The sequence below is a fragment of the Heliangelus exortis genome, chromosome 3 (genome assembly GCF_036169615.1).
Source record: "Heliangelus exortis chromosome 3, bHelExo1.hap1, whole genome shotgun sequence".
Lineage (NCBI taxonomy): Eukaryota > Metazoa > Chordata > Aves > Apodiformes > Trochilidae > Heliangelus > Heliangelus exortis.
The window spans coordinates 57,599,928-57,626,656 of NC_092424.1; the positions used below are offsets into that span (position 1 = coordinate 57,599,928).

At 39.5% G+C, this 26,729-nt stretch overlaps 1 protein-coding gene across 20 annotated transcripts in view; it reads left to right on the top strand.

Annotated features, from left to right (window-relative positions):
- Nucleotides 1-26,729, top strand: part of MAP7 (microtubule associated protein 7) — a 125,027-nt gene that overhangs the window by 19,586 nt on the left and 78,712 nt on the right. For 3 of the 20 annotated variants that reach the window (XM_071740825.1, XM_071740826.1, XM_071740833.1), the window contains exon 1: nucleotides 16,870-17,252. The exons of 13 other annotated variants lie outside the window; for them this stretch is intronic. In XM_071740825.1, coding sequence (XP_071596926.1) covers nucleotides 17,240-17,252 — 13 coding nt within the window. In that variant the 5' untranslated portion in view covers nucleotides 16,870-17,239. Of the gene's footprint in view, nucleotides 1-16,792; nucleotides 17,253-26,729 lie in introns of those variants that run through there. 4 more of the 20 variants (XM_071740829.1, XM_071740834.1, XM_071740827.1 and 1 more) reach the window with 3 other exon arrangements.

Genomic DNA, 26,729 nt, shown 5'->3' on the forward strand with positions numbered 1-26,729 from the left:
AAGTAAACAGGGTTTTTTCAGCCAAGATATAAATCATAATACAGTATTCACCAGAGTGTGCAGTATTTGGTTACCATACATGCAGGACAAAATGCTTGATGAAGTTGTAAAAAGATTGGAGTTCAATTTAATTTTGATAACTCTTAAGCTACTTTGGTGTGATAAGAAATATCACCCACTGATAGCAAGCAGCAGAGTTTCTTCCTTATTCTTAACACTGTAAAAGTAGTAGCTTTAAAAACTTTGACTTGGGAGTATCATTCCAGTGGTGGGGATAATATGTATAAAAGGAATGTGGACTTAAGGTCACTTCTTGTGAAAGAGAGAGAGACCTGGAAAAGTGTTAGATCTGTCCAAAGATTGTCTGAGGTCTTGTTGCGTTCTTCTTTTTTTTTTTTTTTCCTGAAAATATGCAAACAGTACCCTTTCAAGCGTAGTATGCCATTGGAGTTAGATGACAGTGAGAAGAAATGAACCTCTGTACCCTCTCTGTACCACATTACACATGCCTGGGTAGTACCACGTTTTTATTTTTATTTGGAAAAATGGGGCAATAGCTAAGCAGATATTTTTAAAAGAAATCTGTTGCAGTTTTTGTAATTGTGGCATTGTCAAGAGTCTTGCTGTTTCCAGGCTTGCTCAGAAACTGCTGTGTCAATTAAATCCTTCAAAGTTGCCTTTTTATCCAGGTATGTAGAAGTCTGGCTTTATTTAAAAGATAAAACATTTTGCTTGTCATACTGAACTCAAGAGAAATTGATGAGCCTGGGCCTAGAGCGTTGCTTCTGGCCATAAACAAGTGATGATTGAACTCTATTCATTACTGAGTTGAGTTGAATCCGTGGGAGTACATAATTTTTCTTCCTGTACAAACTCATACATGTATGTTCTTTGCTTACTCAGCTACCCACAAAGTATTTTTTGTGCAAGTCTTTTTTTCCCTCTTTTTTCTAACTCAGTGTGTACATTACAGCTGGAGAACTTGTTCTTCTGGTATTTGAGAATTACGTGTTCTACGTGAAAGCACCTCCAAAGTGTTTTGTGTTATTATCAGAAGTCTCTTCAAAAGTGGTTTGTGTTTTGCTTTTTTTTAGGCTATGTTAAGGAATTATTTAACCTGGTCTACCCAACCTCAGACCACAACAGTAATGTGCTAGAACAAACACCACAATGATTAATGCAATTTGCTCTGTTTTAATGAACTATTTTAGTTGCTAAAAGTGCATCTTGCAGTGAACTTTTTTTTGCAGCAAAGCACTACTAGATACTCATATGTGTGTTTTTCCTGCATTGAGTTGAAGCATGGGGTGAATAGGTGCTGATGTGTGGGGGCCAGATCTGTATAATGAAGATGAAGAAGGCTATGGACAGTGTTTAATAAGCAAATAAATATATGGATAAAACATCAGAAAATAAATCAGGCAGTACTCTAAAACTTAGGCTTTTGTATCTTGTTGCTTCAGGCATAGTATTTTCCCTTTCAGAGGTATAGAAGCACATTTACCAAATTCTACACAAAACTCCCATCTCAGTGATTTATAAGTTTGATTATGGTAGCCATTGAATAGCCAAATTGTCCCCAACTCCACCTTAGTTATTTGTATGTATAGATACAGCTTTACAGCTTAGGCTCAAGGTAGGAATGACTAAGGATAGCATGCAGATTGTTATACCAGCTGTTTCAGAGGAGAAGCACTTGAATGCTAGCTTTCCGTTTTCCTTTAAATTATTAACTTGCTGTAATTGCTAGAATAAACAAAGTTCCAGTAGGCAGGTCACTGAATCTTAACCTAGATGCAGGTTTCTCTAAGGTAGAATTTGTGTTCCTGTACCAGGGCAGGAGAAAGCAGTTCAGCTTTCCACCAGTGTAACCTGCCCCAAGCCCTATGTCACTACTGACAAGACCTGTAGCTGCCCTGTGTGTGTGTTTATGCTGAGGAACTGTCGAGTTGTTTTGAACTAGAATATGCCATCTGTAGCTTAAGTGGGGTTATAGTACAGGATTCTCTCTATTTTTTTGACAGGGTAAAAGTCCATTGAAGTTTTTGTTCCCTTATTAATGCTGAGCAAATAGAGTATCTTCTCGGTGTTGCAGATCTGTTGAAGCCTAGTTTGGTTCTTTAGCTCTGTAGAGGCAACACAGTTTTTCTCTGGGATTAGCTATACTTCTGTAGGTTTGAGTTCATGAGTGATTTATAGAGTTTGTCTGTTCAGATGTCAACAAAAGGGAATGGGGTTTAGAATCAAGAGTGAGCAAATCAAACACCAGTATCTGCTGAGACTAGTGGGAAGCACAAGTGGGAAGTAGAAGAGGTTCCAAATCACAGAAATAAAAAGTTACTGTCCTTCATTGGGAAATAAAAATTTATTAGCTGTAGCACTCTTCTGGTACTAGAATTTATAGAGCTGGCTTCAAGGAAAGCAGGAGTTTCCTGTTAGAATTCTGTCGTAGTTGTGGATTTACAACTCATCAATGTCAGTCAGTGGTTTTCAGTAGTGTGTGTTGGAGGCCAGTTTTTCAATCAGCTAGAAAGATGAGGCAAAGAGTCAGTTTTCTTGGGGGTTGAGAGTTTCACAAAAACTTCAACAACCCAGAATTATTCAAGGTACTGGAAGTTCCAGCAGGGATTCAGTGTACTTATAGACTGAATTTGTAGCTTGGTTATTGGCCACATGCTCTTCAGTCTTCATTTCTCTTGTTTAATACCACCAGTCTGAACCTCCAATCATGCCCAATAACTGGCCTAGTCCTTCACATGGAGGTTGATTTTTAGTTTTTTTTTCTTTTTTTCTCAGTCAACTTTCTTTTGGGTCTTGCTCTTATGTCTGAAGTAGATGTAAGAACAGCTGTCCATCCATGATCTGGTATGCCAGGTACAACTGCTCAAAGATCACTTCTGTGATCTGCTGCTGATTTTTTGTTTTGCATCAAAGGGCTGGGGAATGAGGCTGGTGCCACTGCACACCCCTGCAGTCAGGAGATGCTTTGACTGGTGAAATTTTGATTTCAGAGTCTTTCTCCAGCCTAGTGCCATAGCTGTCTCCTGTTGCTAGAGATGCTACTGTGCTAGAAATGTTCTCTCTTTCCTTATCAGGAATGGGGATGCCTCCTGAAGGATCTGAGGTTAGTGGATGACACAGAAAACATTAAGAATGTTTATTGATTGCTGGTAGACAATGAGAAAAAGGAGTGAGGAAGTAGCATACACTTTCAAAAATAAAATTTCTGTAGGATATCTGAATTCTAATTTAATTAATGGGAGTATGAGTATAGTGCTGGTATCTTGGGCGGAGTCAATCTGACTAGTTGGAAGTCCAGTGAAAACCTCTGGAACTAAAAATCTAATAATACCCTAAAACAGCGTTAAGTGTGATGAACATTTTTGAAATCCAGATCTTTTTCAGCTCAGTTTCAAATACCTGCACAGGCAAGGTTTATTACAGAAGTGCTGACAGAACTTGATTCACTCTTGTATTTCAGTGTACAAAGCTATCTTGTTTCTCCATTCTGCTTCAGAGAGCTTTTCAGAAAGCTGTTTTGGAAATGCAGGTTTATCCAGTTACCCGCCCTTGACATGAGGAGTCATCCTTTTATGCAGCCAATTCTAGCTTTGTTGTTGTTTTTTTTTTTCTTTCTCAAAGTCAGTTTCTTCATTGCCTGCATACTGACTAATGCACTGATAAAACTTACAACACTAAATTTTGGCTTGTATGCTAAGACACCATGAATGACATCAGACATGTATGAGCTGTTTTTGAAGCCACAGAGATGTCATGTCAGTGGTGTTTTCACTTGTTTATACTTGAGTGCAAGAGAGGCAGTTGGGTAGAAAAACTCCTGAACCTTCTTGCTTGTCAATCCTTCTTTATTTTAACAGCTATTTCATTAAGGAATGTGTACTCCATCTTAGACATGCAGTTCACACAAACTTTAGACAATGCTACTTTCACATGTTGTGTGCATTTCCTGTCACTAGAAAAACCAAGACATGTTTACCTTGTTCTCTTATTCCTGCATCAAAAAATAAAAAGTAGTGTATGTTTAAAAAAAAACAGGAAAAAAAAAAACCAACCCAAAACCCCAATAATAATTTCCATCCATCTATCTGTGTTGAAGTGCTGTGTTTAGTTGTGGTCTGGACTGCAAAATAAGAGGGTAAAGGGGTAAAGAAAAAGCAGGAGGCAGTCACCATCTGTAAGCCAGAAAAGGAGAGCAACAACCAGCTGCTGAATGATGTATTGGCAATAAAACCGGGCTGCAAACCAAGCAGCTGGTTCTTGCCATTTGCCTGGGCTATCAGTGTTTTGGTACATTCTTACACTTTCCATCTGTCTTCTCTGAAATATTCCATAATACATTTATTTACTTCTGTGTCAGTATTTTTCTTCACCAGGTTATTCTCAGGTTTAAGAAACACAACTCTCAACTAGTTTGTGTTAAAGGGGATTTCTCTAAGCCTCTGTGAGGTATCAGGATTGCTGCTGTAAACTACATCTCAGATGCTCAGTGCCACAGAAGACTGTATGCAGAGTAGGTTGGTTTTTTACTGCAATATGTTTAACGTAAGTCTTTGTAGCCAATAAATAAGCAGTGCAGAGCACAGGAAAACAGTATTGTGAAGACAGTGATGCTCACACCATGCTGATGCCTTTGGATGCCATCTTTTTAATTTAAATTTCTATTTAATCACCATCCTACAGATTTCACTTGTTTTTGGCATCTGCACGATGAGTAACATTCCAAGGCTGAAATATGTAAGATGCCAGTTTGATCTTATTCTCCTGAGAAATGAAGATTGCAGTGTGATGGAGTTCTGAATAGGCTCCTGACCCCAAGGTTTGCAGGGGTGATTTATGCTCATCTTAACTCTTACAAACTGGCCCTGCTGTTGCCTGGTTGTAAACTGGAGTTCAGTGTGTTTTGCTACTACTAGCAGTTCCTTTTAATATTCAGTGAAGATTTAGCTTAAATTTTGAGAAACTGCTTTTCTTTGGTTTGTCCCTTTGTACTCTGATTATGGATTTTTCTTAAACTTATTCTAGGATTTCTTTCCAAAAAGGTCTAGAAAACTGCCAGTAGCAAGCTCTTATCACTAATTTAGTCCCAGATGGTGAGGCTATGCCTTTTGTTACCTATAACAAAAGCAAGGCAAGAAGATTCTGCTGAAATGTGGAAGTCTGCACACCAGTTTTGTGTGGGGCTCTTAGGCAGAGGTACTTTAAGATGTCTTTCACCTCTTTTGTTCGTGGTGGCGTTTTTTTTTTAAGTAGGGGAAGCAACAATATGGCCTTTTAATTTTGTCCTGGTAAGTTACCAAAAGCTTTAAGGGATTCCCTGTTAGTGAGAGAGGTCACCCTCATCTGTTACCATTCACTCTTGCTTGCCCCCTGTGGCTGCTAAGAGTGGGGTTTGATGCATTGCAACCAGAAAGTCACAGAACCAGACACCTGCTCTTGAAACAAGGTAAACTAACATAGCTTTAGAAAGAAACAAGGTAGGGAGCAACCTGATGAGAAGTCTTACTTTTGCATTTGTAATGTTGGTAACATCTGGTTTATTAATCCTTAAAAAGAGACAAGACATTTCTTACATTAATGCTGTAGAATAATTGAAGTGGGTTGGTAGAGTTATCACATACTAATAAGCTGGATGTTCTGTGGAGTAAGCAAGATCCAACAGCTGTAATTCCAAGTAAGATTTTGAATTTTTCACCCTGGTTACAAAACATTTTGTAATGTGTGTTGGTGGGGGGCATTTAATTATTTTTGAAACCTTTGTCCTTCCTCTTTTTGAACCAGTTCTCTGCCACAGAATATCCAACCTGACCTGCTTACTTTGTGGACTGAAGTCATGTGAAAGTACGCCAGGATTTTATTTTTTATTATTGTGACTTAGAGAACAGCTAGTGATAATTATCACATCTAGTAACTTCTACAGGAACAATCTCTGTTTCGCTCTCTGGGGAGGGGAAACTTGTTTGTGCAGGACATTCTGACAATGGTAATTATAATGAGCTTTCCCATCTGATTCAAATACTTCAGGCTGTGTAGGGATTATTGAGTATTACTCTGTAGAAAGATAGTCAGCCACTGAGGCTCCAATTCCTGATGACCAAACAGCAGTGCACCTACTTCCTATTATCTGCACACAGTGTTTTCTTCCTTTCTCTTGTTCCAACTTATTTGGTTGATATTTTGCTTGAATCTTCTTTATATTAAACCAGTATTAATTATATACTCCAAAAGCTGTCACGTGTAGTATACCACACATATTAATATGTCTGCTTGTGATACATATATATATACACCACAAAATTGTTTTTTTACAAAATGAGAAGATGTTTTGCCTGTAAACCTTTTGCGACTTTGCAACTTGCAGGTGCTAAAAGATGCTGTGAATTGTCTACATATGCTTAAACTTTTACTCTGTTTTGCATTCTCGGATCTATAAATGGGAAAATCCAATGAGATCTGGCTTTTCTGCTCTATAACATGGTGTTGTGCATTTCCAAATGCTGGAACCACCTTCCAAATACCTTTATTTTTTGCTGGTGTAAAGTAGTGCAATGCAGGGTTATGTTTTATGCTTTTCTTTTTAAAGAGGGGGAAATAAAATGAGGAAAATAAGGGGTATTGGTGTCGTGAGTGCCTTCAAGATTATTAAGGAGTTTGCTGAAAGGGAAGTTTAAAATGTGTTGAATACAACTCACTGCTGAGTAAGTGGAGCATTGGGATTCACATTAATTGGCAGTGGTGCCTTTTCAGCTGTTTCACCCATGCTTTACTTGGTGACCTGGTTGGGCAAGGAATGAACTGGAGCTGGTGAGAGCTGCTCAGGAAGGGATGCTTGCAGAGTTGATCTGTTTAAATGGGCTACTTGCACAGCATGTTGGTTGTGGAGTATTGAGCTCTGCCTTTCACTGGCAAAGTAGAGCCAAAAGCTGTGTCTGCTGAGCTGCTGGTTGCCAAACAGATGGCAATGGAGATTACCTGCTGGGTTGATTTGCTGAGCAGGTCTGCTGGACTGCCCATGGACGTGGTGAGATGCAGATACATCCGTTGTTGCAGTCTTTTAAACAGTTTAAATTTATTTTTGTAAATGACAGTATTTACCAAAATAGAAACGCTGTTGCCCAGTCAGCCTAGGAAATCACAAGGCATGGGAAATTTTAAAGTACTTCCATTTTCCTAGGTAGGGCATTATAACATTCTAGTGTGGTTTGCAGTTTTGGTGAAGCATAGGGTCTACACTTTCCTCATCAGTGGTGCTTGCATGGTACCACTGCCTTTGGGTACCTTTTGGGAGATGTCTTAATGTCATCTGATCCCCAAAGTGTCTGAAAGCAAGCGATGCTGCTGCACCAGTGCTTCTAATCCCAGCCTCTGTTACCACAGCAGTGTTTTCTGCTTTGTTAAGTGCTTAAGTTGGAAATTGCCTTTTTTTAAATGAAGAGAAGCATTTTTTCCTGCATCTGACCCTAGGCAAGTAAGGTACTACCCTTCACCTATATACTATAGCAGAGGTGCATGGCAAGACATCATTGACAAATATTCCAATATTCAAAATCTAATTATTTGAGAAAGAAAAGATGGCAGTATTGCTAAGGTATTTTTCCATCCCCAGTTAGCCCTTATCTGTAGGGAAGGTGAAGTATTTAAAAATGTGTAAAGAGAAACAAAAGGCTGACTGACCTTTAAGTACTTAAAATCTTGCACAGGGTAGTTACAACTGAATGGCTTGCTCTTTTCAGAGTTGCAAATGTTTTCCCCAGCTGTAATCTTGTAGTTGTAACTCAATGGTAGTGCAGAGCTAAGTCTGTCACAAGAAGAGGTGCTATGTGTGGGGAATGTAAAAGTCTCATTTGCAAGAAGATGCAGGATAAGACTTGTGCAAAACCATTACAGAGTCTGGGCCAATTATGTCCCTGTTGTAGTTCTTCTGAAGCAAAGTAAATTGAAAAAATAGTGCATTTGACCTCCTCTTTTCAGGCTTTTAGAGCACTTACCTTTTTTTCCTAATAATGGACTGAAAGCACTTACTGCTCTCTTCTGGATCTCTCTTGCTTTATTGAACTGAACCACATTTTGCAAGTAAACAATTAGTAGTCTGACACTTGCTTGAAAGGAATAATCATATAGGTTCCTTTTCAAAGTATAAGGAAGCTTCCAAGGTCAGGTATAGCTGTAGAGTCTGAAGCTGCCTTGAATAAATTGATGCAAGCTCTTATTGGCCTTTGAATCCCAGGCCTGTTTATCTTCTGAATTAATGATGTGTCTGTACATTCCACTGTTACATTCAGTCCTATCTCAAAATAACAGAATATCAGGTTGGAAGGGACCTCAAGGATCATCTGGTCCAAGCTTTCTCAGCAAAAACATGGTCTAGGCAAGATGGCCCAGCACCCTGTCCAGCTGAATCTTGAATGTTCAATGCTGGAGAATCTACCACTTCCCTGGGGAGATTATTCCAATGGCTCATTGTTTTCATTGTGAAAATCTTTCTACTTGTGTCCAAGCAGGATCTCCCCAGGAGTAACTTGTACCCATTGCCCCTCATCTTTTCCATGTAACTCCTTGTAAAAAGGGAGCCTTTGTCTTCTTTGTAGCTGCCCTTCAAGTACTCAAAACATGATGATGAGGTCTCCCCTAAGACTACTTTTCCACAGGCTGAACCAAACCCATTTCTCTTCACACTGTTCACTCACACTGAGTTTGCTGTCCACTGGGACCCCCAGGGCCTTTTCCACACAGCTGCTCTCCAGACAGGTCGATCCTAGCCTGTGCTGCAATCATGAATTGTGTTTTTGCAGGTGCAACACCTTACATTTACCCTTGCTGAACTTTTTTTTCATAAATTTCTTGTTTGCCCACTCTTCCTGCTTACATAGGTTTTCCTGCAGTGGGGGCTCTCCCTTCTGAGCTGTTTGCTTTCCCATTTGTTTGGTATCATCCACAGACTTTGTCAGGGTACACGTGATTCCATCATCCAAATAATTTATGAAGATCTTAAGCATTATTGGGCCCAATATTGATCCCTGGGGAAGCCCACTTGTGACATGTTGCTGGCTTGAAAAAAGAGCTATTTACCACCACCCTCTGGGTGTGGCAATGGTAAAACTATAAAAATAGTACAACTATAAAAAGTTTTGTGATTTTGCACTGGAGCAATTACTTTAAAAAAAACTCTTTCTTGAGAAGTAGGGAATTATGTTAGTAGGCAACTTGAAGAAAGGGAGTTTGGAGCACAGGGCACTTGTAAAATAGCCTGAATCATCCCTGCACTCAGTCAGGGCTGAGGACATGCAGGCAGTGCTGCTCTTGCACAGACTGGTATCTCTTGTATGGAAAAACAAAGGGCTCCAGTGAAGTACCCAGCCTGCTACTCACCAGAGAGGAGAACTCCATAGGATTTCATGGGAAAATGGGTTAAGAGTGCCTGGCACAGGGAAGAAAGGTGTTTTGAAGAAAGAGACATTTTTTCTACTCTAATTGTATTTTTTATTCCTGAAATCTTGCATTTTCACTCCATAGTTCTGTGTTGAAATGATTACTTACCTGGTGTCACGGTTTGTGTGGACCAGGATAAATTTTTGGTACCAGTATGAGGACCTAAAGGGGTCAATATTCCCTCCCATTTCCTGCCCATACTCTCTAAAAGTCAAGATCAGAAGCCCCCCTCTCTTTAGCCTGCTCCTTGTTTGCTGCTGTTCCCAGCTCACCTCATGCTCCTCACCTATAGGGTGCTGGGGAGAGCTGGGGAGCCCTCTCACACCCGAGCTTCCCAAAAGATTTCACCATCTGTTTACTTGGAGTAGCATCTCTCTGTGTGCCACCAGCCCTTCTGACTTCCCTTGTACTTCAGAGTTTCCCAAAGATAAAAGCTGCATTTATGAGAACTGGAGAGACACCGTGCTGGAGTGGGTCTGGATTCCCTGGGTTTGTTCTTATGCTATTGGCAATAAATGTCTATATTGTTTTGAAGCTATGCTGTCACTTTTCTCCACTGCTTAAGCATGGGATTCAATTCTACTGGATTTATTTTATTGCAAACAATGCATCATGAGTGAGAGGGAGAAAAGTGTTAAAATGTTGGATTGGGAGTGTCATACAGCATATATAAAGTCAGCACTCTCAAACAAAAAAGCTAGAAGTGACTGTACTGGTGCAGTTAAACTGAGGTAGTAGTTAAACTGAGAGGTAGTATCACAAAAGAAAAAAAAAAAAAAAAAAAGTGCAGTAATTCTTTCATGTGTTGTCTCTGAAGCCTCCATTATTTAATAGTGAATTGTCCCCAAAATTTACTGGCCAGCTTTGGAGGCTTGAGAAGCTTTTTCAGGCTTGGTTTTTTTCCTTTTATTTTGTGTCAAGTACTTTAACTTGTGCTAATGAGGCTGCTCCTTTAAGACTCGGCTTTGGCTGCAGCTTATGAACTGCCTAAAATAACACTGTGGGGAGTAATGAGGCTACCTACCCTTGCTACTCAATCAAATACTTAACTGCTGCATGGTTGTTCAAACTCTATTCACTGTTCAGTAATTGCTGTATTTGATAGTGTGGCTGTGTTTTTAAAATCTGTTCACCAAATTCCTCAGTTCAGAGCTGTTTCCTCAGAGACCTGCCAATCCTACAGATTAGCTAAATGCAGAAGAGACTGTTCTTTCCACAGCATTTTGTTTGTGAGAAGAAAGGGGAATAGCTTGGAGGAAAAGTACAGCAGCATGAAGGTGCAATGCCTAACAGCCTGCAGAGAAAAGATGTGTGGGTGTGCATGCACATCTGGATACAGATGTGCTTATAAAAAAAATAGGACAGTGTTTCCAAAGGGTGCATGCATACCATGGGTACTGTACAGTGCTTACACCATGTAACACTTTGCAACACTACACCAGAACATTACTTTGGAAAATGTGTGCATTTTCTAAGGAAAATGGCCTGCCCCGTGAATTGTTAGCTAAAGTTCCTGTGTCTTTCCAGTAATAACATCCTAGAGAAAATCACTTTAGCTGCTGTAGCCCACGAGTAGGAACTCCAAAATGATGGTACTATACATATGTATTTTTTGACACTATGTAACTGCAAATTAGGGCACTTCAAGCTTCCAGATTCTGTCCCTGTTTTCAGTGTTGTTAATGGAACCTATGTACACTGTTGATTATTGCTTATTTCTTATAATTTTAGACTAGCCCATCTTTGCTCAACAGTGGAAGCCATGCCTCTCCTGACAGCCTTCTAATGGAGATTGCATTAGACTTCATTGCTTAGGTACATCAATGTATGGAATAAATCTCTAAGTTCTGTCTTCCTCTAGCACACTGGGTAGAAGGGAAGCAAATAGGGGACTCAAGTGAATTCCTTCCTAACCATATTATTATCAAAATAGCTTATTTTTAAAAAAAAAAAGTATAGAATCTGTGGATATAGGTCTAACTGAAATCCAGTCCAGGTGTGTACAATTATATAAACTTTCCTGTAGAAATGCTTGAAACTAAACTGGCATCTTAAGGTTCATAACAGCATACTTGAAGAAAGTTCCTTTGCTTAAAACTGTGTAACCAAATGCGTGATTATGGGTTAAATATATATATGTGTATATAAATATATATATTCCGCACATTTGGATCACATTGTTGGACACAGACAACTTTCTCCAGCAGACAGTGAAACTTCTTGGACTACCTGGATCACGTACAGGCTTTGTTCCTGGCAAATGGCTTATGAGGACTGGAAAAAGAGATGCTATTTGTTGCTCTTCCTGGAATGGGAATCACAGAGCACTTCTGGTATCCATCAGCTGCCAGCCAGTACCCTCCTGTTCTCTTCTGACTATACTTTCCCTTACGTAGGTTGTTCCAGGACAACCAAGGAAGTGATTACACTTTCAAAAAGGGCAGAAGGGATCCTCACATTGTTCTTCTTGGTCTTAAGCCACCACACGCATCTCTTTTCAGCAAATGCTCTTCAGAGCTTGGGGAGTGCTTTCGGTGTGAGATATCTGCTCTGAGTACCAGTGCTGTTCTTTGGTTGTTCTCTGGTGTTTATTTATTAGCTTGCTCGTGAGTTCTATTTCTCTTTGTTTTCTGTTCAGTGCTCTGTGTGCTGAACCTTCACAGAAAGAGGTCTAGAAAGTTAAGCATCAAGCTGTAACAGTAGATTGCTCACTAAATACTGTACTGCTATCACGTTACTCATTTTATAAGGACTGTGGATGTAGGCTAATGTTTACACTTTAAAGGTTGATGACTGAACTTTAACTTTTTTTTTTTTTTTTTTTTTTAAATGCCAGATGGTTTACAGGAAATGTAACAAGTCCCACCTGCAGACTACAGCCAGTTAGGGGTGCAAGACATGGGTGGAGATTGCTCTTGTTTTTCTACTGCTCATATGGCTAAAGAGGAAGCCTTGCCTGCCAGTGTAGGTAAATTGTCAGGGCAAATCCATTTTGTCTCAGTCAGTCTTCACTCAGACTGAGCTTTCTTCCTAAGAGATAACATGGAGGATAGCATTAGAAAGACTGACCAATATTCTCTGTACTGTTGGGAATAAATTGCATTAGTTCTGGTCACAGTGTTTTCCTGAGAAACATAGAATCATAGAAACATTCAGAGATCATCTACTCCAAGCTCCCTGCCATGGGCAGGGATGCCTCTCATCTAGACCAGGTTGCTCAAAGCCTCATCCAACTCAGCTTTGAACACTTCCAGGGAGGGGGCAGCCACAAGTTCTCTGGGCAGTCTTTTCTAGAGTGTCACCACCTTTGTACTACTGATCTTCCTAATATCCAGTATAAAACCTATTCCCCTTTATTTTAAAACCATTTCTCTTGTCCTGTTGCTGGACACTTTTATGAAAAATCCCTTTTCAGCCTTCCTGTATGTTCCCTTCAGGCACTGGAAGGCAGCTATAAAGTCCTCCCAGGGTCTTCTCTTCTTTAAGGCTGGACAATCCCAGCTCCTTCAGCCTCTTCTCATAGTGGAGGTGCTCCAGCCCCCAGCATACACTTGCCATTGTTCCAGTGCTTCAAAAATCTACTAAAAGAAAATGACTGAAGTTTAGGAAGATGAGTCCTCGACATCAATAGTTTTTTAGTTCTTGTAATAACTTAGATTGCCTACTGCTACCTACTTTGCCACGGATAAGTGTGGTTTGTGTTTGTTATTGCGGTGCTTTAACTCTCATCTCCTTTGGTTCAAGATGACTTCAAACATGGTGTGGAGTGTTGGGAAGGTGGAGAAAAATTATAAATTAGCTTGAAAGTATTGGTATTTGAAGGGGTCTGTCTGGCACGCTCAGATGTGATCAATCTTTGATCCGTTTAAATGCATAGTCCACTGACCTTTACTTCTTTAGCTCTTTCAACTTACAATTTACCTGATCTAATGAAAAAATCAACTTTTAGCTTTTCCTAATCTCTTCAGAAAGCAGAAAGACAACACACAAAAAAAAACCAAAACCAAACCAAAACAAAAAAAAGCGCCCACTAAAAAAGCCATCACTAAAAAGCAGAAGACACTACTGAAAAACAATTGAGAAATCAAGCAGGGGAAGCATCTATCAAAATTTAGGACCACACTCTTGTAAAATCAACTCAGTATAATGGCATTTTATTTTTTAAAAAGCACTATTTTTCTTTACCTGGCCTTTTCACAGAAAGCCTGTACCAAGTATTTTAGTACCCTCTTTTCCTGTTATGTTTAGTGTATATACACATGCATTCCAGCTCTGCATGGAAATAGCTTTCTGATAACTCTCCCTTCTAAAATCAGCTAAATGATGCTTATTAAAAATTAGCTTCAAGGATGGAAAATTATCTTCCTTTCTCTCTTCAATCATCCTGGTGTGTTATGAAGGTTAGTGTCTAACCCTTCCGTGCAACAGAGCTGCTCATTCTTCATGGCCTAAATGTATCTAGGGCATTCTGCAGCAGCTCTAGCACACTGTGTGGCTATTTTTGGTGATGTAGCTTTTGTCTCACAGAGCTAGAGAAGGATGGCATATGCTTAGTGCTCTGCATGGGACTGATTTAAGGGCGAATGATGTTATTTGCTTTTTGAAAAAACAAAGTCTATGTATTTATCAGTACTATAAAGAAGCTCTGTATAATGTTACAACCATACAAATTTAATATGCTTGACTGCATTAGTTTTCATTTTCCTTTTTTATGTAATTGTACGCTCAGTGGACTGTGCATTAGAAAGTGAATTAGCAAGTTAATTTTCCCTACATGTCAGTGACAGAATAGCTTTTTCCTCTTCAGGCCCTGTGATCTGACCTGCAATGTGAATACATCGGAATACACAAACACTGCTTTTTATTTTTAGAACCATTGTAGCAGGGGGTCAATAAAACTGGTTCCCTACGTAGGTTTTTAGTTTTTTTTTACAGTCAGTATCAATGGAGTGGTTTTGGATGTGTTTTCAGTGAGCTTAGTTTTGTTTGCATTTGTGTGTTTTCCATACATGATATGCTGTACCTCCAGGGGACCACTGGCAGATCAAGTTACCTGCTAATCATCTTATCAAGGATGATAAATTTAATGGTAATTGATCTTTAGTACTCATAATCAAAGATAATTAATGCTTACACTCTGGTTTGTGTTTGCAACTCCAACTGCACAGTGTTTAGCAATCTGCCTCCCTAGCATTTCATAGAACCTTGTTGCTTCAGGCTCAAAATTTCCTAGGAAGAACTCTAGACTCCTGGTTATTGCTTCTACCACAGGGTAGCCAGGTCCCCCAGCAAAAATCTGGTCTCAGTTGTGAGGCCAAAGGAGAATGTTTGCATCAGATCCAATGATTAGAATAAATGACCTGCTAAGACATTGAAGAATAGAAATGTTTCCATGTAAAGATAAAGAAAGCCAACCATATCCTGAGCTGCACCAAAAGAAGCATTGACCAACAGGTCAAGGGACATAATTCTCCACTTCTATTCCACTCTCCAGTTCTGGGGTCCCCAACAGAAGGAGGACATGGACCTGTCGGGGTGAGTCCAGAGGAAGACCACAAAAATTGTGTGAGGCCTGGAGCATCTGTTCAATGAAGACAGGCTGAGAAAGTTGGGGTTGTTCAGCCTGGAGAAGAGAAGGCTTCAGGAAGACTTTATAGTGGCCTTCCAGTACCTGAAGGAGGTCTACAGGAAAGCTGGGAAGGGACTTTTTATGAGGGCATGTAGTGATAGGACAAGGGGGAATGGTTTCAAACTGGAAGAGGTTAGATTTAGATTAGGTATTAGGAAGAAACTCGGAACTATAAGGGTGTTGAAACACTCATGCCTTCTTCCTGGAAATGTTCAAGGCCAGGCTGGATGGGGCTTGATGCAACCCGGTCTAGTGGGAGATGTCCCTGCCCATGGCAGGGGGTTGTTCAGCCTGGAGAAGAGAAGGCTTCAGGAAGACTTTATAGTGGCCTTCCAGTACCTGAAGGAGGTCTACAGGAAAGCTGGGAAGGGACTTTTTATGAGGGCATGTAGTGATAGGACAAGGGGGAATGGTTTCAAACTGGAAGAGGTTAGATTTAGATTAGGTATTAGGAAGAAACTCGGAACTATAAGGGTGTTGAAACACTCATGCCTTCTTCCTGGAAATGTTCAAGGCCAGGCTGGATGGGGCTTGATGCAACCCGGTCTAGTGGGAGATGTCCCTGCCCATGGCAGGGGGTTGGAACTGGATGGTATTTAAGGTCCCTTCCAAACCATGCTATGATTCAATTAAACAGATCCAAGTTTTGAGAGGCCAGGTGGCATTAGCATTCCTGGGGTTGTCATATTATATGGGATTATAATTATATGGGAAGTCCCTGATAGGACCAGAGGCTCAATCCCATTCTTACAGGCTTCCTGGCCGTGTCAGCCCCAAGGCTTCTTTTCATGTTGTAGCCCAGGTTTGACAGTGGTGGCAGGACAGATCTTTGACTTTTGTGGGTCTTCATAAACTCATTGGACTGGTCAGTCTGCAGAGTGAGTGGGAGATGCTCTTGTGCCACACAAGTACAGTAGTTGTTATGGCTTAATAAGTTACTGTAGAACCAGAGTGTTTGTTCATAGAATCTTGGTATTAAAAAGGAGGTCTAGTGATGGCATGGTCTTGTTGGTGTGATGACTTTGATTTTAATTATTATTTTGTAACAATTTATAATGACAGTTTCAGAGGAGAACTATGTTTGGACAGGTTACATGAGCAAAGTAAAATTATATAGAAGAAGTGACACTGTAGCATAGGTATTACTTAAAGTCTGGATTGAATGTGCTATTAGCATTAATTTGGGGGATGGTGGAAGTAATATAGCCCTTTCTGTTAAGATGTTGGTAACTGATTTCCCATAATATTGGGCAAAGCGATGACATTAATGACCGTACTGTGCTTGTTGAAAAGGCTCATTTGTTATCAAGCCAAAAGACACTTGTCAAGAATTACCTGATGTCCAAGAAATGCCAGATGCCATATAGTACACCCAGTACCAAAATAGTCAAAATACTCAAGAAAACAACCTACTTCTTTTAATGTGCAAAAATCCTCACTAAAACCAAGGTCTCGTTTCACTTCAGGTTTTTTTTTTTATCTTGAAATGCATGCTGCATTTCTTAATATTGTTGCAACTGATCTTTGCACTAAGCTGTTTGAAAAGGGGTGTGTGTGTGGGGGGGGGTTGGTTGGAGATATTTTAAACTATTGAAGTACCATCCAAGGCAAACATGGAGGCTCCAGTGTCCTAGTTCTGTGTTTTATTTGTAGGGTGGTTGGAGCTGACTGACCAAGGCCTTCCTCCCAGGCTGTGTGTTTTGTGTTTTGAAATCTGAAGTGGGGCAGTGTGGTAGACAGCTGCCAGCACCAATAACCTGTGGTCTGAGCTGCTTAACCGAGGCTAAGCCCAAATCTATTGACGCAGAGCACTGGGAAGTGCTCTGCAGAAATCTCCCCCCCTCTCTATCCTCCTATATAATCTCATCGTGCTGTGGATGTGACAAACTCCATTTTTATCAGATGTGGGGTCAGAAATGGTGAAAGCCCCACTAGAATTGAGCTCAAAAGGATTTTTTGAAGGCGTGCGTTCTTGACACTTTCTGAAGCTGCACCTTTGCCTTCTGTGACACCTCCTCCTTTCTGCTCCGGCTTTGCATAATTGGTGGCCTGAATTTTTTAAATGTAGGATGGGAGACTGAAGTGCATATTGGGTGATATGGATCGTGCTATGGATTCACAGTAGACCTCTGAAGTGCAAATGAGTGTACGGTACTGAATATAATGGACGAAATAGGTAAGCACCTGGATCTTCATACTTCATCCTTTTAAACGGCTTCCCAGTTAAAATTTGGAAAATGGAAAACACTGTTATCGCTATCCCTAGGACATATGTGGAGTTCTTCCTTTGGACTTTCACTTTGTAATTTATTGTAAGGAGTCTAATACGATGCAGGGGGCTGAAGAAGAGTAATCTGATATTTGATTTGTTTGTTGTGGGGTTTTTTAGACATAGTAGCAAACAAAGTTTTCTCTTTCTTCAGTATCTACTGTTAATAACTAATTCACTACTGATTGTTTTCCAAAACACCAGACTTATTTGACTTATTGGCTATACGTAGCTGTATCCTTGATATATATATATATGTATATGTATATATATGTATATATATGTATATAGTGTAGTTATCTACTTGCTTACAACATCATTCAGTCTAATTAGTTTTAATATCAAATTTATGAGACTAGAAACTGAGGATGGTAATATGCAGAGTAGGAGGGAGCCTCTTTCTCTGTAATGAAATCTTTTACATTAGCTAGGGGGCTGCAAAAAAGAGCTACAAGGCAACATCCCAGTTCCAAATGTAGTAGCAACACTGGTATCAGAATGTTTCCTTTATCTGCCCTAGGCCAAACAGCTGGAGAAAGATGTTCTGTGGTATGGAAGTTCTGTCTGAGGTGTCAGTCTCCAAATGGAGAATTAACAGAGCTTTTGTAAATCTTAATCTCTTTATGCAAGTTTTTACATGCAGAGCAGGAAAACAAGTATTACTTTGTGTTTTCCTTTCTACCTCCACTTAGTTTATTTTCTGGTGACTAAACCAAGCAAAGATTGTTTAAAAAAAAATCTTCCTGGTGAAGATCTTTTTTTGCTGTCTGATTTTGTCATTCAGCATGTCTGTTTTCCTATTTAGTAGTTGCCTGCTGTGTTTACTTTGTAAACTTCAGATTATGTGGCTGTCCTTTCTGTTTGCTCTGAACTATCTCTGCAGTAATAAATTGCTTTTTTCCTTTGCTGTAAGGGCTGAATAACATGCCTGGAAGTAGCCTGATACCGAATAGTAGCTTGATGCTATCATGCTTTCTGTATGAACACCCTCACCTGACTCATAATTCCCCTTATGTTGTTGGCAGCTCACAGTCCCTGAACAGAAATTTGGCTTTTCTTCATCTTCTGTATCCCAGGCGCCAGCTGCAGCAGGATTTTTTTGTTTGTTTGTTTGTTTTGTTTGTGCTTTTTTGTTTTGGTTTGGTTATTTTTGTTGTTGTTGGTTTTGGGGTGGTTTTTTTTGACAAGTGTCCAACATGTCAGGCTCTAGAGCTAGGGATGATAAGGGGGTGGAAACCAAAATATATCCTGTAAAATAGGGTTTCAGCATGTCCAGATGTTGCCTGATGTTCTAGTGCCTGCCCTGGCACACAGCAGTGATTGCCCATCGTACAGCCCAGTTCCAGAGAACAGATTGCATGTGCACTCATTGTACAATTAGAGGTCCTAGCATATATTGCTTGATTTGATGTCTGCAACTTTCATTTCCTTAAACCAGGGCTGTCATACTGGGATTTTTCTGCAAGTGAATTGAATGGAATGTTCTTTAATCTCCAAATCATGTTCTGAAGTTAATACCATGAATTATCTGTGGGGTTTTTTTGAATGTATTAGTTAAGTGAAGCAAGTGAAACAGAGTACTGAAAACAAAGATTTGCTAGCATTAGCTGATAGTCTACAACTGTGCATTCATGCTTCTGTTTTCCCTGTTGGTTACAAAAATTTCTCCTTATTTTTATTCTTGAGCTTAGATTTTAGGCTTTTTCCTTTGAGGCTTTTCCTGTCTTGAGAATGGAGGATCAGGGGATGTTGACCTGTGGAGCATTTGTGAGGGGAACAAGAAGTGGAAGTAAGCTGAGACCACCTCCTTCACTGATTTCAGACATAATGGGGAAACTTCAGATGTCAAAGGCTGAAGCTTCGATCTGTTTTATCAGTGCAAAATCTCTGGAGACTTAGTTCATCTGAAATACTAATGTTGGTTGCAAAAGCAGTGGAATTCTGCCAATAATGTTACAAAGTGGAAATGAAAGTATAATATAATAAAAATATTACTGGCGGATGTGAGCAGAAACAGCATTTTGTCAAAAGGCCTTAATTGAATGAAGTGATAGAAAGCAAGGCAAACCTTTAGGCTGTTGTAACATGTTAATATAATGTCTTGGTTATTTTAAAAAATAAACAAATGTAATGATAGAATTATCAAACTAAAAAGGAATTTCTTATACTTTGGGACTTTTTCAGTATAAAAGAGAAGTATACAGATGGTATCAAATTCTTCAGTACTTACAATGAGAAAATACTGAGTGAGGTTTGTTTTGAGCCTCTCTTGCTATTACCCAGTGCTGTCTTGTACTTCTAAAAAGGGTTACAAAACCAGAACTGCTACAGTTGTTTAAGCACATGTACAGTGACCAACATTAATTAATGGGACACAAAAGCAGAGGCCAAGGCTGTGTAAAACAATGCAAAGGGAGGGGTGGGGGGAGGAGGAGGAGGCTTGGAGTAGCTTGTACATTCACATTTCTATATGCATCTCCTAAGAATTTATCTTCCCTGCCCCCCCCTGGCCTAGTTACAAAGAAGATCTATATTATGAGAAAGATGGCACTGAATAGGGGCCATTCCTATGAAATACAACGTTTGTCTGTTTGTAAGGACTTTTCAAAACTAGGGGTAATGTAGTGACATCACTTGTGTCCTTCCAGCTTGTGGTCACAGAGGTGTGGTATTAGTAAGATGAGAAGCCCATCATACATCTCCAATAACTGAACAACATTTTTGATCAAATAGCTATGATAATGCTTCTTTCCTTTGATTTTTTTTTTTTCTTTTTTTTTCCCTACAAAAAGATGTACAGATTCCTTGATCAAAAAGAAAAAAAAAAAATTAAAAATACTGTTCTGCCTGTGGAGATGGGATGGAAACAGTTTTTTCTCATGTATACAGAGCAAGTACCATCTCTGACAGAAAGCAGATCTGTTTCAGGTATCTGAGGGAAAAGAACCAAAGTAACTTTGTTTTTTTCCTAAGTAGTGAAAGATTTCAAATAATCATGTGGCCAACCAACAAAGCACCTTGGAAAAAGACATTTATTCACCTGCATGAAATGAGTAAGCAGCTTGTTCCTTGAAAGCATGCAGTAAATTCATGACAAAAAATTGAGACTTTCAGATTTGGTAGCAAATTTGCAGGCACATGTATCTTTGACTTGCAAGCTCAGGTGGTATTTTTAACACAAGGTAGCCAAAAAAGCATTTGAAGTGACTCTACTATTTTTAATGTGTCTAGCACTTTAAAAAAATCCATTTAATCCTCTTGAAACAGATGGCTACAGTGAGTTCAAATCCCACGCTAGGATTTGGGCTTTTACCTTGTGCTGAAACCAATGACGTGACACAGGGACGTATCACTGAGTTTGGAGGTGACAACCTATTTCAAAGCTGTATTTAAGAAAAGAAAAAAAGGCTACAGGGACCTATGGAGTCCTTCTAGGTGTTGAGTTGTCTGTTGGTTTTATTTCTTTTAGTTTATATGTTGTGTCATGTATTTTCCCAGGCTGTTCTGGAATATGGAAATTTTTAACTATTCACAAACCTTTTCTGTGAGGGAAGAAATCTTTAGGGAACTGAATTCTTTAACTTCAAATCTTGTAAATACTTGAGCTGCCTAACTGAAGGCAGGATTCAACCTGAAGTTTTTGTTTTAACTGTGTGCAAGGATAACAAAGAAACACTTGGGGAGACAACATTGAGGTGATGAGGAAAATGTTAGTATTAGTCTTACCTAGAACTAAAGCATGCTTGCTTTTTCTTTCATTTCTTCAGCAGGACAGTTGGCTCTTTTTTCTATAGAACTGCAGAGATGGTGACAAAGCAGTGGTGTTCTTGTCCAGATAACTGGAAATAATTTAATATAGCTGGTGATTAACAGAAGAAAGGCAGGCTACTTCAGTGTGCTTGTTTCCTTCACTTTTTTCGTCCTAAAAGGACGCAAAGGAGTGGAAGGTTAGAGTGTTGACACATTTAAGTTTTTCCAGTGAAGTCACTTAGTAGCTAACATTTTTCCCCAGTGCATTCTAGCAGTTAACCAGAGATTAATTCGAGCCAACTAGGCACAGAAGTAACAGTTTTTCCTCAGATTAACATCTGAATTGTACCAAAATGTATTTAGACTTAGCAAATAAAACCCCTTTTCTGACTCCTCTACTATCTGTTTCTAAAATACATGAATTTGAAGGGAAGATACTGTCTTCAGCAGTGATGAGAAGAGTGCAGCCCAAGTATGGCCTCTGGGTACTGCCCAGCAATTCCAAGGATGTGTGGTTGTTCTGTGCCATCAGTTCTCCAGGGGAGTACTGAAGCATTTGCACAGGCCTCTCACTCAGTGTCATTATCAACTGCAGTGCTCAAGGGGCTGAAATTATGTGAGCATTGGCAGAGAAATCTAAAGTAACTAAAAAAAGTACCTGAACTATAAGATGGTGAAGCCTGCTTTTTGACACAAAATTTTAACGTGGTGCCTCAAGATGCATTCCAGACTTCCTTACGCTCCCCCAGCTCAGTATAGGTCCTTGTTAGTTATTGGGCCTTCCTTTTTGAAGGACAAAATGTATACTATAATATAGAAAAATTTCAGCAGATGACAGATACTCTTCACTGGAAGCTGAAGAAGTCCCTGAAGTTTGTAGCTCACAGTATCTGGTGTTTCTAAGGCTCTTACTGCAAGGCATACCTTTAGTGCTTTTTCTTTATTTATCTAATAGCTGCAAATAGCACTTAGAAAAGAGCAAGCATATAAATAACTAGCTTATTGATGACACATTAAACTTTGGCATCTTCTTCGTGAGACTGTACCCATGTAAAAATATTTCTTGGTATTCTGAGAGTGTGTTTGCTTCCTGATAAAATTTGGGATAACTGCGCAATTCTTAAGAGGGCCTGTAGAGAGGGTAAGCAGATCTTGTAGATGTAGACACTCAAAGAGGATTTTCTCTGGACTTCAGTGAAAAGTTGTTGTTAGGCATGCTGGCACATGCTAGATTTAATCTTTAAAAAGCTGTTGATGTGACACAGTCAGATCCTGTGATTTTTTTTTTTTTTTTTTTTTTTTTCACCACTCTCTTCTCACTATACTGAGGGAGCTGTTCAGCTTGGTGACATGCCCTATTCTCAGTTTCTTAATACTGCTTCAGCTTGACTACTGCATCAAACTGCAGAGCAAGCACAGTGCATTAAGAGAAATACTGAGACAGGGAGTAGGAGTTTTGAATGTGTTACATCCATTAGGAATGTCCTGAACAGGAAGTATTGCTGCTGTGCCTGCTTGTTGAGTAGTTCAGAAACTAGGTTACTGTGAAGTAACTTGGTGCTGTTGCAGCCACAGATTATTTATAAGCTCTCAGCTGAGGAATTTTTGTGTATTTGTGTACACTGAGGAATCACAGTGTATTTGTGACAAAGTGTGCTATTTTTTTGTGCCATGATAAGTACAACATCTGTGGTGCTGTAATCTATACTTACACAGAGGCAGAGACTACTGCCCATGGTCTCATAGGGACAGATTTGGAGGGGATATTTGAGCAACTTTGTCTAATTAAATCATAGCCAACTCTTTGCCTCAACTGTATGAACTACAAATGTTGCTCTTAATCCTGCAGACTTTAATAGCCTGAATGCACACATGGAAGCAAACATTATATTCCATAAGATGTCAGCAGACCAAAATGACACACCTAAACATGACCTGGAAACAAGGCTGTGACACTCTAAGCGTCCAATGAGTTTTAGACACTTTCTGTAGTTTCTTCAGCTTTTGCTCAGCGGCCAAGTGAGGCTTGGTGCCCCAAGCCTTGCAGCCAGTGTTAGCAAGCTAGTTTTGCTTAATGAATCTGTGCCCTCAAACTCCCAGGGGGTTTCAAACTTGTGTGTGATGCAGAGTAGTTTGTGTGCTAGTGTGACCTCATTCAGATTGCCAGCCTTGAGGGAGAGAAGTACCCATGATTTATGAAGCCTGTTCCTCCGTCCTGAAAAAAAAAAAAAAAAAAAAAAAAAAAATCTGTTCTGTCCAGTCAGGGTCAAATATGTACGTTTGTAATAATAGAAACATGTAAAATAAAAACAAGAGAGGAAAATGCAGGTTATTTTTCAGGATCTTCCTTCACTGCTTCAGCCTTGTGGCTGCCTGGTGCAATGGCCACAGATCCTCACTGTCCTGGAGAAGGATGTGGAAAGGGTGAGGACAGGAAAAAGCACAAAAGCATTTGATCCTCTTTTTCCTAAGCCTGAACTCTCTGCTTATTGTGGGGTTTTTTGGTTTGTTTTTTTGTTTGTTTGGTTTGGTTTGGTTTTTTGCCTTGGAAGGGCTTTTCCTTAAGTGACTGGGCCCAGGACTCTACATGCTAGTGCAGAGAGATTGCATGATTTCCTTTCCCTTCCCCAGCACCCCTAATTAACATTTACATTGCTTAATTTGTACAGCTCTGCCTGCCTGCATGCCTTCTCTTGTTACAGCGTCTGAAATAAGTGATTTAAGAATTTGGTAATTATATACCTTGAAAAACTCACTTGTATAATCATCTTGCTAGATTCAAAGCTCTCTTACTTGCTGTCTTGTTAGTTTTGTGGAATGACATGATATTTTTGATGGCAAAACTAGGAATAGATTCAGTGCTAGCTTTTAGGGCTTTGGGAACTCTGTTAGAGATTGTAACTGAAATTCTTGACAGTAAGTTTTCTCTACTTTGTAGAAAAAAGGAGGATCACTTTTGAGTAGGATAATGAAATACTTCTTGTTTGATGGTTGGATTTTTAAAAATTTTCTTATTTAACTCACTGCTGTCTCATTGGGTTTCATCATTCAGCCAGACCACACTCAGAATAACATGAACCACTTCTGGAAATCATCCACTGGAGCTTTGCCTATACTTCAACACTAAACAAATACAGCAATAACATAACAAAATTATATTTCCAAAATATAATCTCAGATTAAAACACTTTGGGATGTTGGCTGCTATTTGCTACATCTCTGGCCTCATACCTGTCATTTCACTAACACCATCTGTGGCTATTAAGTGAGGGACTTAGTACAGACATCTCTCATGCACATTGTTGCTTGTGGTTTTGAGGTGAGGAATCAACCAAAGTAAGCAAACAAAAAACCCCAACCATGGATGAGAGAGCTGCCACCTGCTATGTAAATGTGTAGAAATCCATAGAAATTTGCACCAAGTTGTCTACATTTTTAACATGTCTGTAAGTGCTTAGCCTTGGGGAGGGAGGCCCACATAAGGCTTGTTTTGCCCTCTTCAGATTTAGCAGTTCAGCCTCTCAGCTGGCTCATTTAAGCCTGAGCACATGTAAAGAAAAGAGCTCCTGGTCTGTGTGTGGTTCATTGAACAAGGTGGCTGCTTAAAACCAGGGGTGTTTAGTATTGTATGTCATGTCACCCTTCACTATTACCCCAGCTGACCTTTCAGCTCTGCAGAAGAGAACACACAATTAGCCCACACTTACCACTTCAGACCACTTGCATGGCTTAGACAAAAGGAGGGTGAGGAATATATATGCAAATAGTTTCAACCATTTGCTTTCAAGGGAAGGTTAGAGCATGACAATTTGGGCTGCCTGCTGTGTTACAGTGAGTTTTGGTGATGTATTGTCTCTTGATGGTGTTGAATGAAACGCAACTGGCTGACTGGGCATCCCTTAGCATGAACAGCCAGGGCTGTCTCTGGCTGCTGCAGCTGTAGAGGAAGGGGCTGTCATAACTCCCTGGCAGGATTAGGGGTATCCTGAGGTAAGGGGGTGGGATGGAATGTCTTGGACACTTCTTTGTGTTCAGAATGTTTTGTGGCTGGAATTGTTAATGGTTAATGATCCACAGACTGCAGTGAGCTTCAGATCTCATCAGGCGTGCAAATTACCTGTTAAGAACAATACAGGATACGTTTGAAAATCGTTTTATGAATAAATATAAAAAATGTACATGTTACTCTGTAGTTGATTATTTGTCCGATGTTTCCCCTGCTTAGAAAATCAAGCTCTTGCAAGACTTGTTTTTAGAAATCTGGGGAAAAATGGTAACTGGTTCTATAGTAGCACTTAGACTCGATTGAATTTGGGACATAGTCAAGACTTTCTGGATATTAAAATTGGAGGGGCATTTTGTTTCCATTTAGCTACAGCAGTTCCTTCTGATTCATACCTAGCTCTGAGGAGTTATCAGTTCTGTCTGTCCCTGTGACTTGCCTTACTTTCCTGTTCTATCAGAAAGGCCAAGAATATGAGCCTGTTCTTTAGGAGTTACAGATTCCTCAGTCAGTTCAGATCCAGCTCTGATCAAGAGTCTGAATGTGCTTGGGTTTATGCCCAATGTCTCTTGGTTTCAAGAGGGCCACAGGTTTAAGCTTATGTATAGGAGGAAGTGCTTGCAGGAGCTTTGCTTAACATATGCAAATACATCAGCTATTCAGCTTTCTACTAAATATGTCATATAGCCTGATTCAGAGCAGCAGTGCATGATGAAGGAGTACTGGGAGTACAGTTTCCTTCTCCCAGGTTGCTTACAGTCTGTTAATCATTACAACATCTAATCCCAGATTAGACTTGGAGGAAGAACTATTTCCAAAGCCAGTCATATTGTTCACTGGCTCCTCACCAGATTACTCCCTAGCATGTCTTTAAGAGATTTCCTTGGAACATCTATAGAAGATTATTGTTCTAGGACAGATCTGAGAACATCACAGACAAATTCATGTCATCTAAATATAGCATTAATACTTACAAGGAGATTGTATAAACTTCTAGAATTTTCTTTTATTTTTACAATATTAACAAAGTTATCTTCTCGAATAATTATGTTCAATGGCATGTCTAAGTCAGAATTTCTTCCAGATTGAGAACTGACAAGTGATCTGTCCTCTTCACTAGAACTTAAATACTTTTGGTAATATAATATTTTTTTGCCCTTAAAAATACATTACTTTGTTTGGGAGTATGCTGAGCAGAGCTCTGGGGACATGAATGATGTATATCCTCCAAATGGTAACAAATTGCATAAATTTAGCTAAGTCTAATTGCATAGATCCAGTGTACAAAAAAAAAATAATTAATTCCCAACTCAGGATCAAATCTTACTGGTTTCTGAGATTGTTTCTGTCATCAAAATAAGATAAAACATAGGAAAAGGTTTTATATTAGGTGCAAAATAGTCTGTTTTCTCCTTACAACCTCAAGTTAATTAAGTTAATATTGCTGATTTATAGTTGATGTAGCTGTAGCAGGATGTTTAACTGGTTTAGCTAAATTTACATGGCTCTTAATTTGCAGAAGTTTAGGAGGAGCTGATAGCTAGGACTAGCTACTGCTAATTATGCGAGTATGAGTGTCAGTTCACTGTGACATTAATAAATGTTAATTATGTATAGTTTGCAAACGCAAA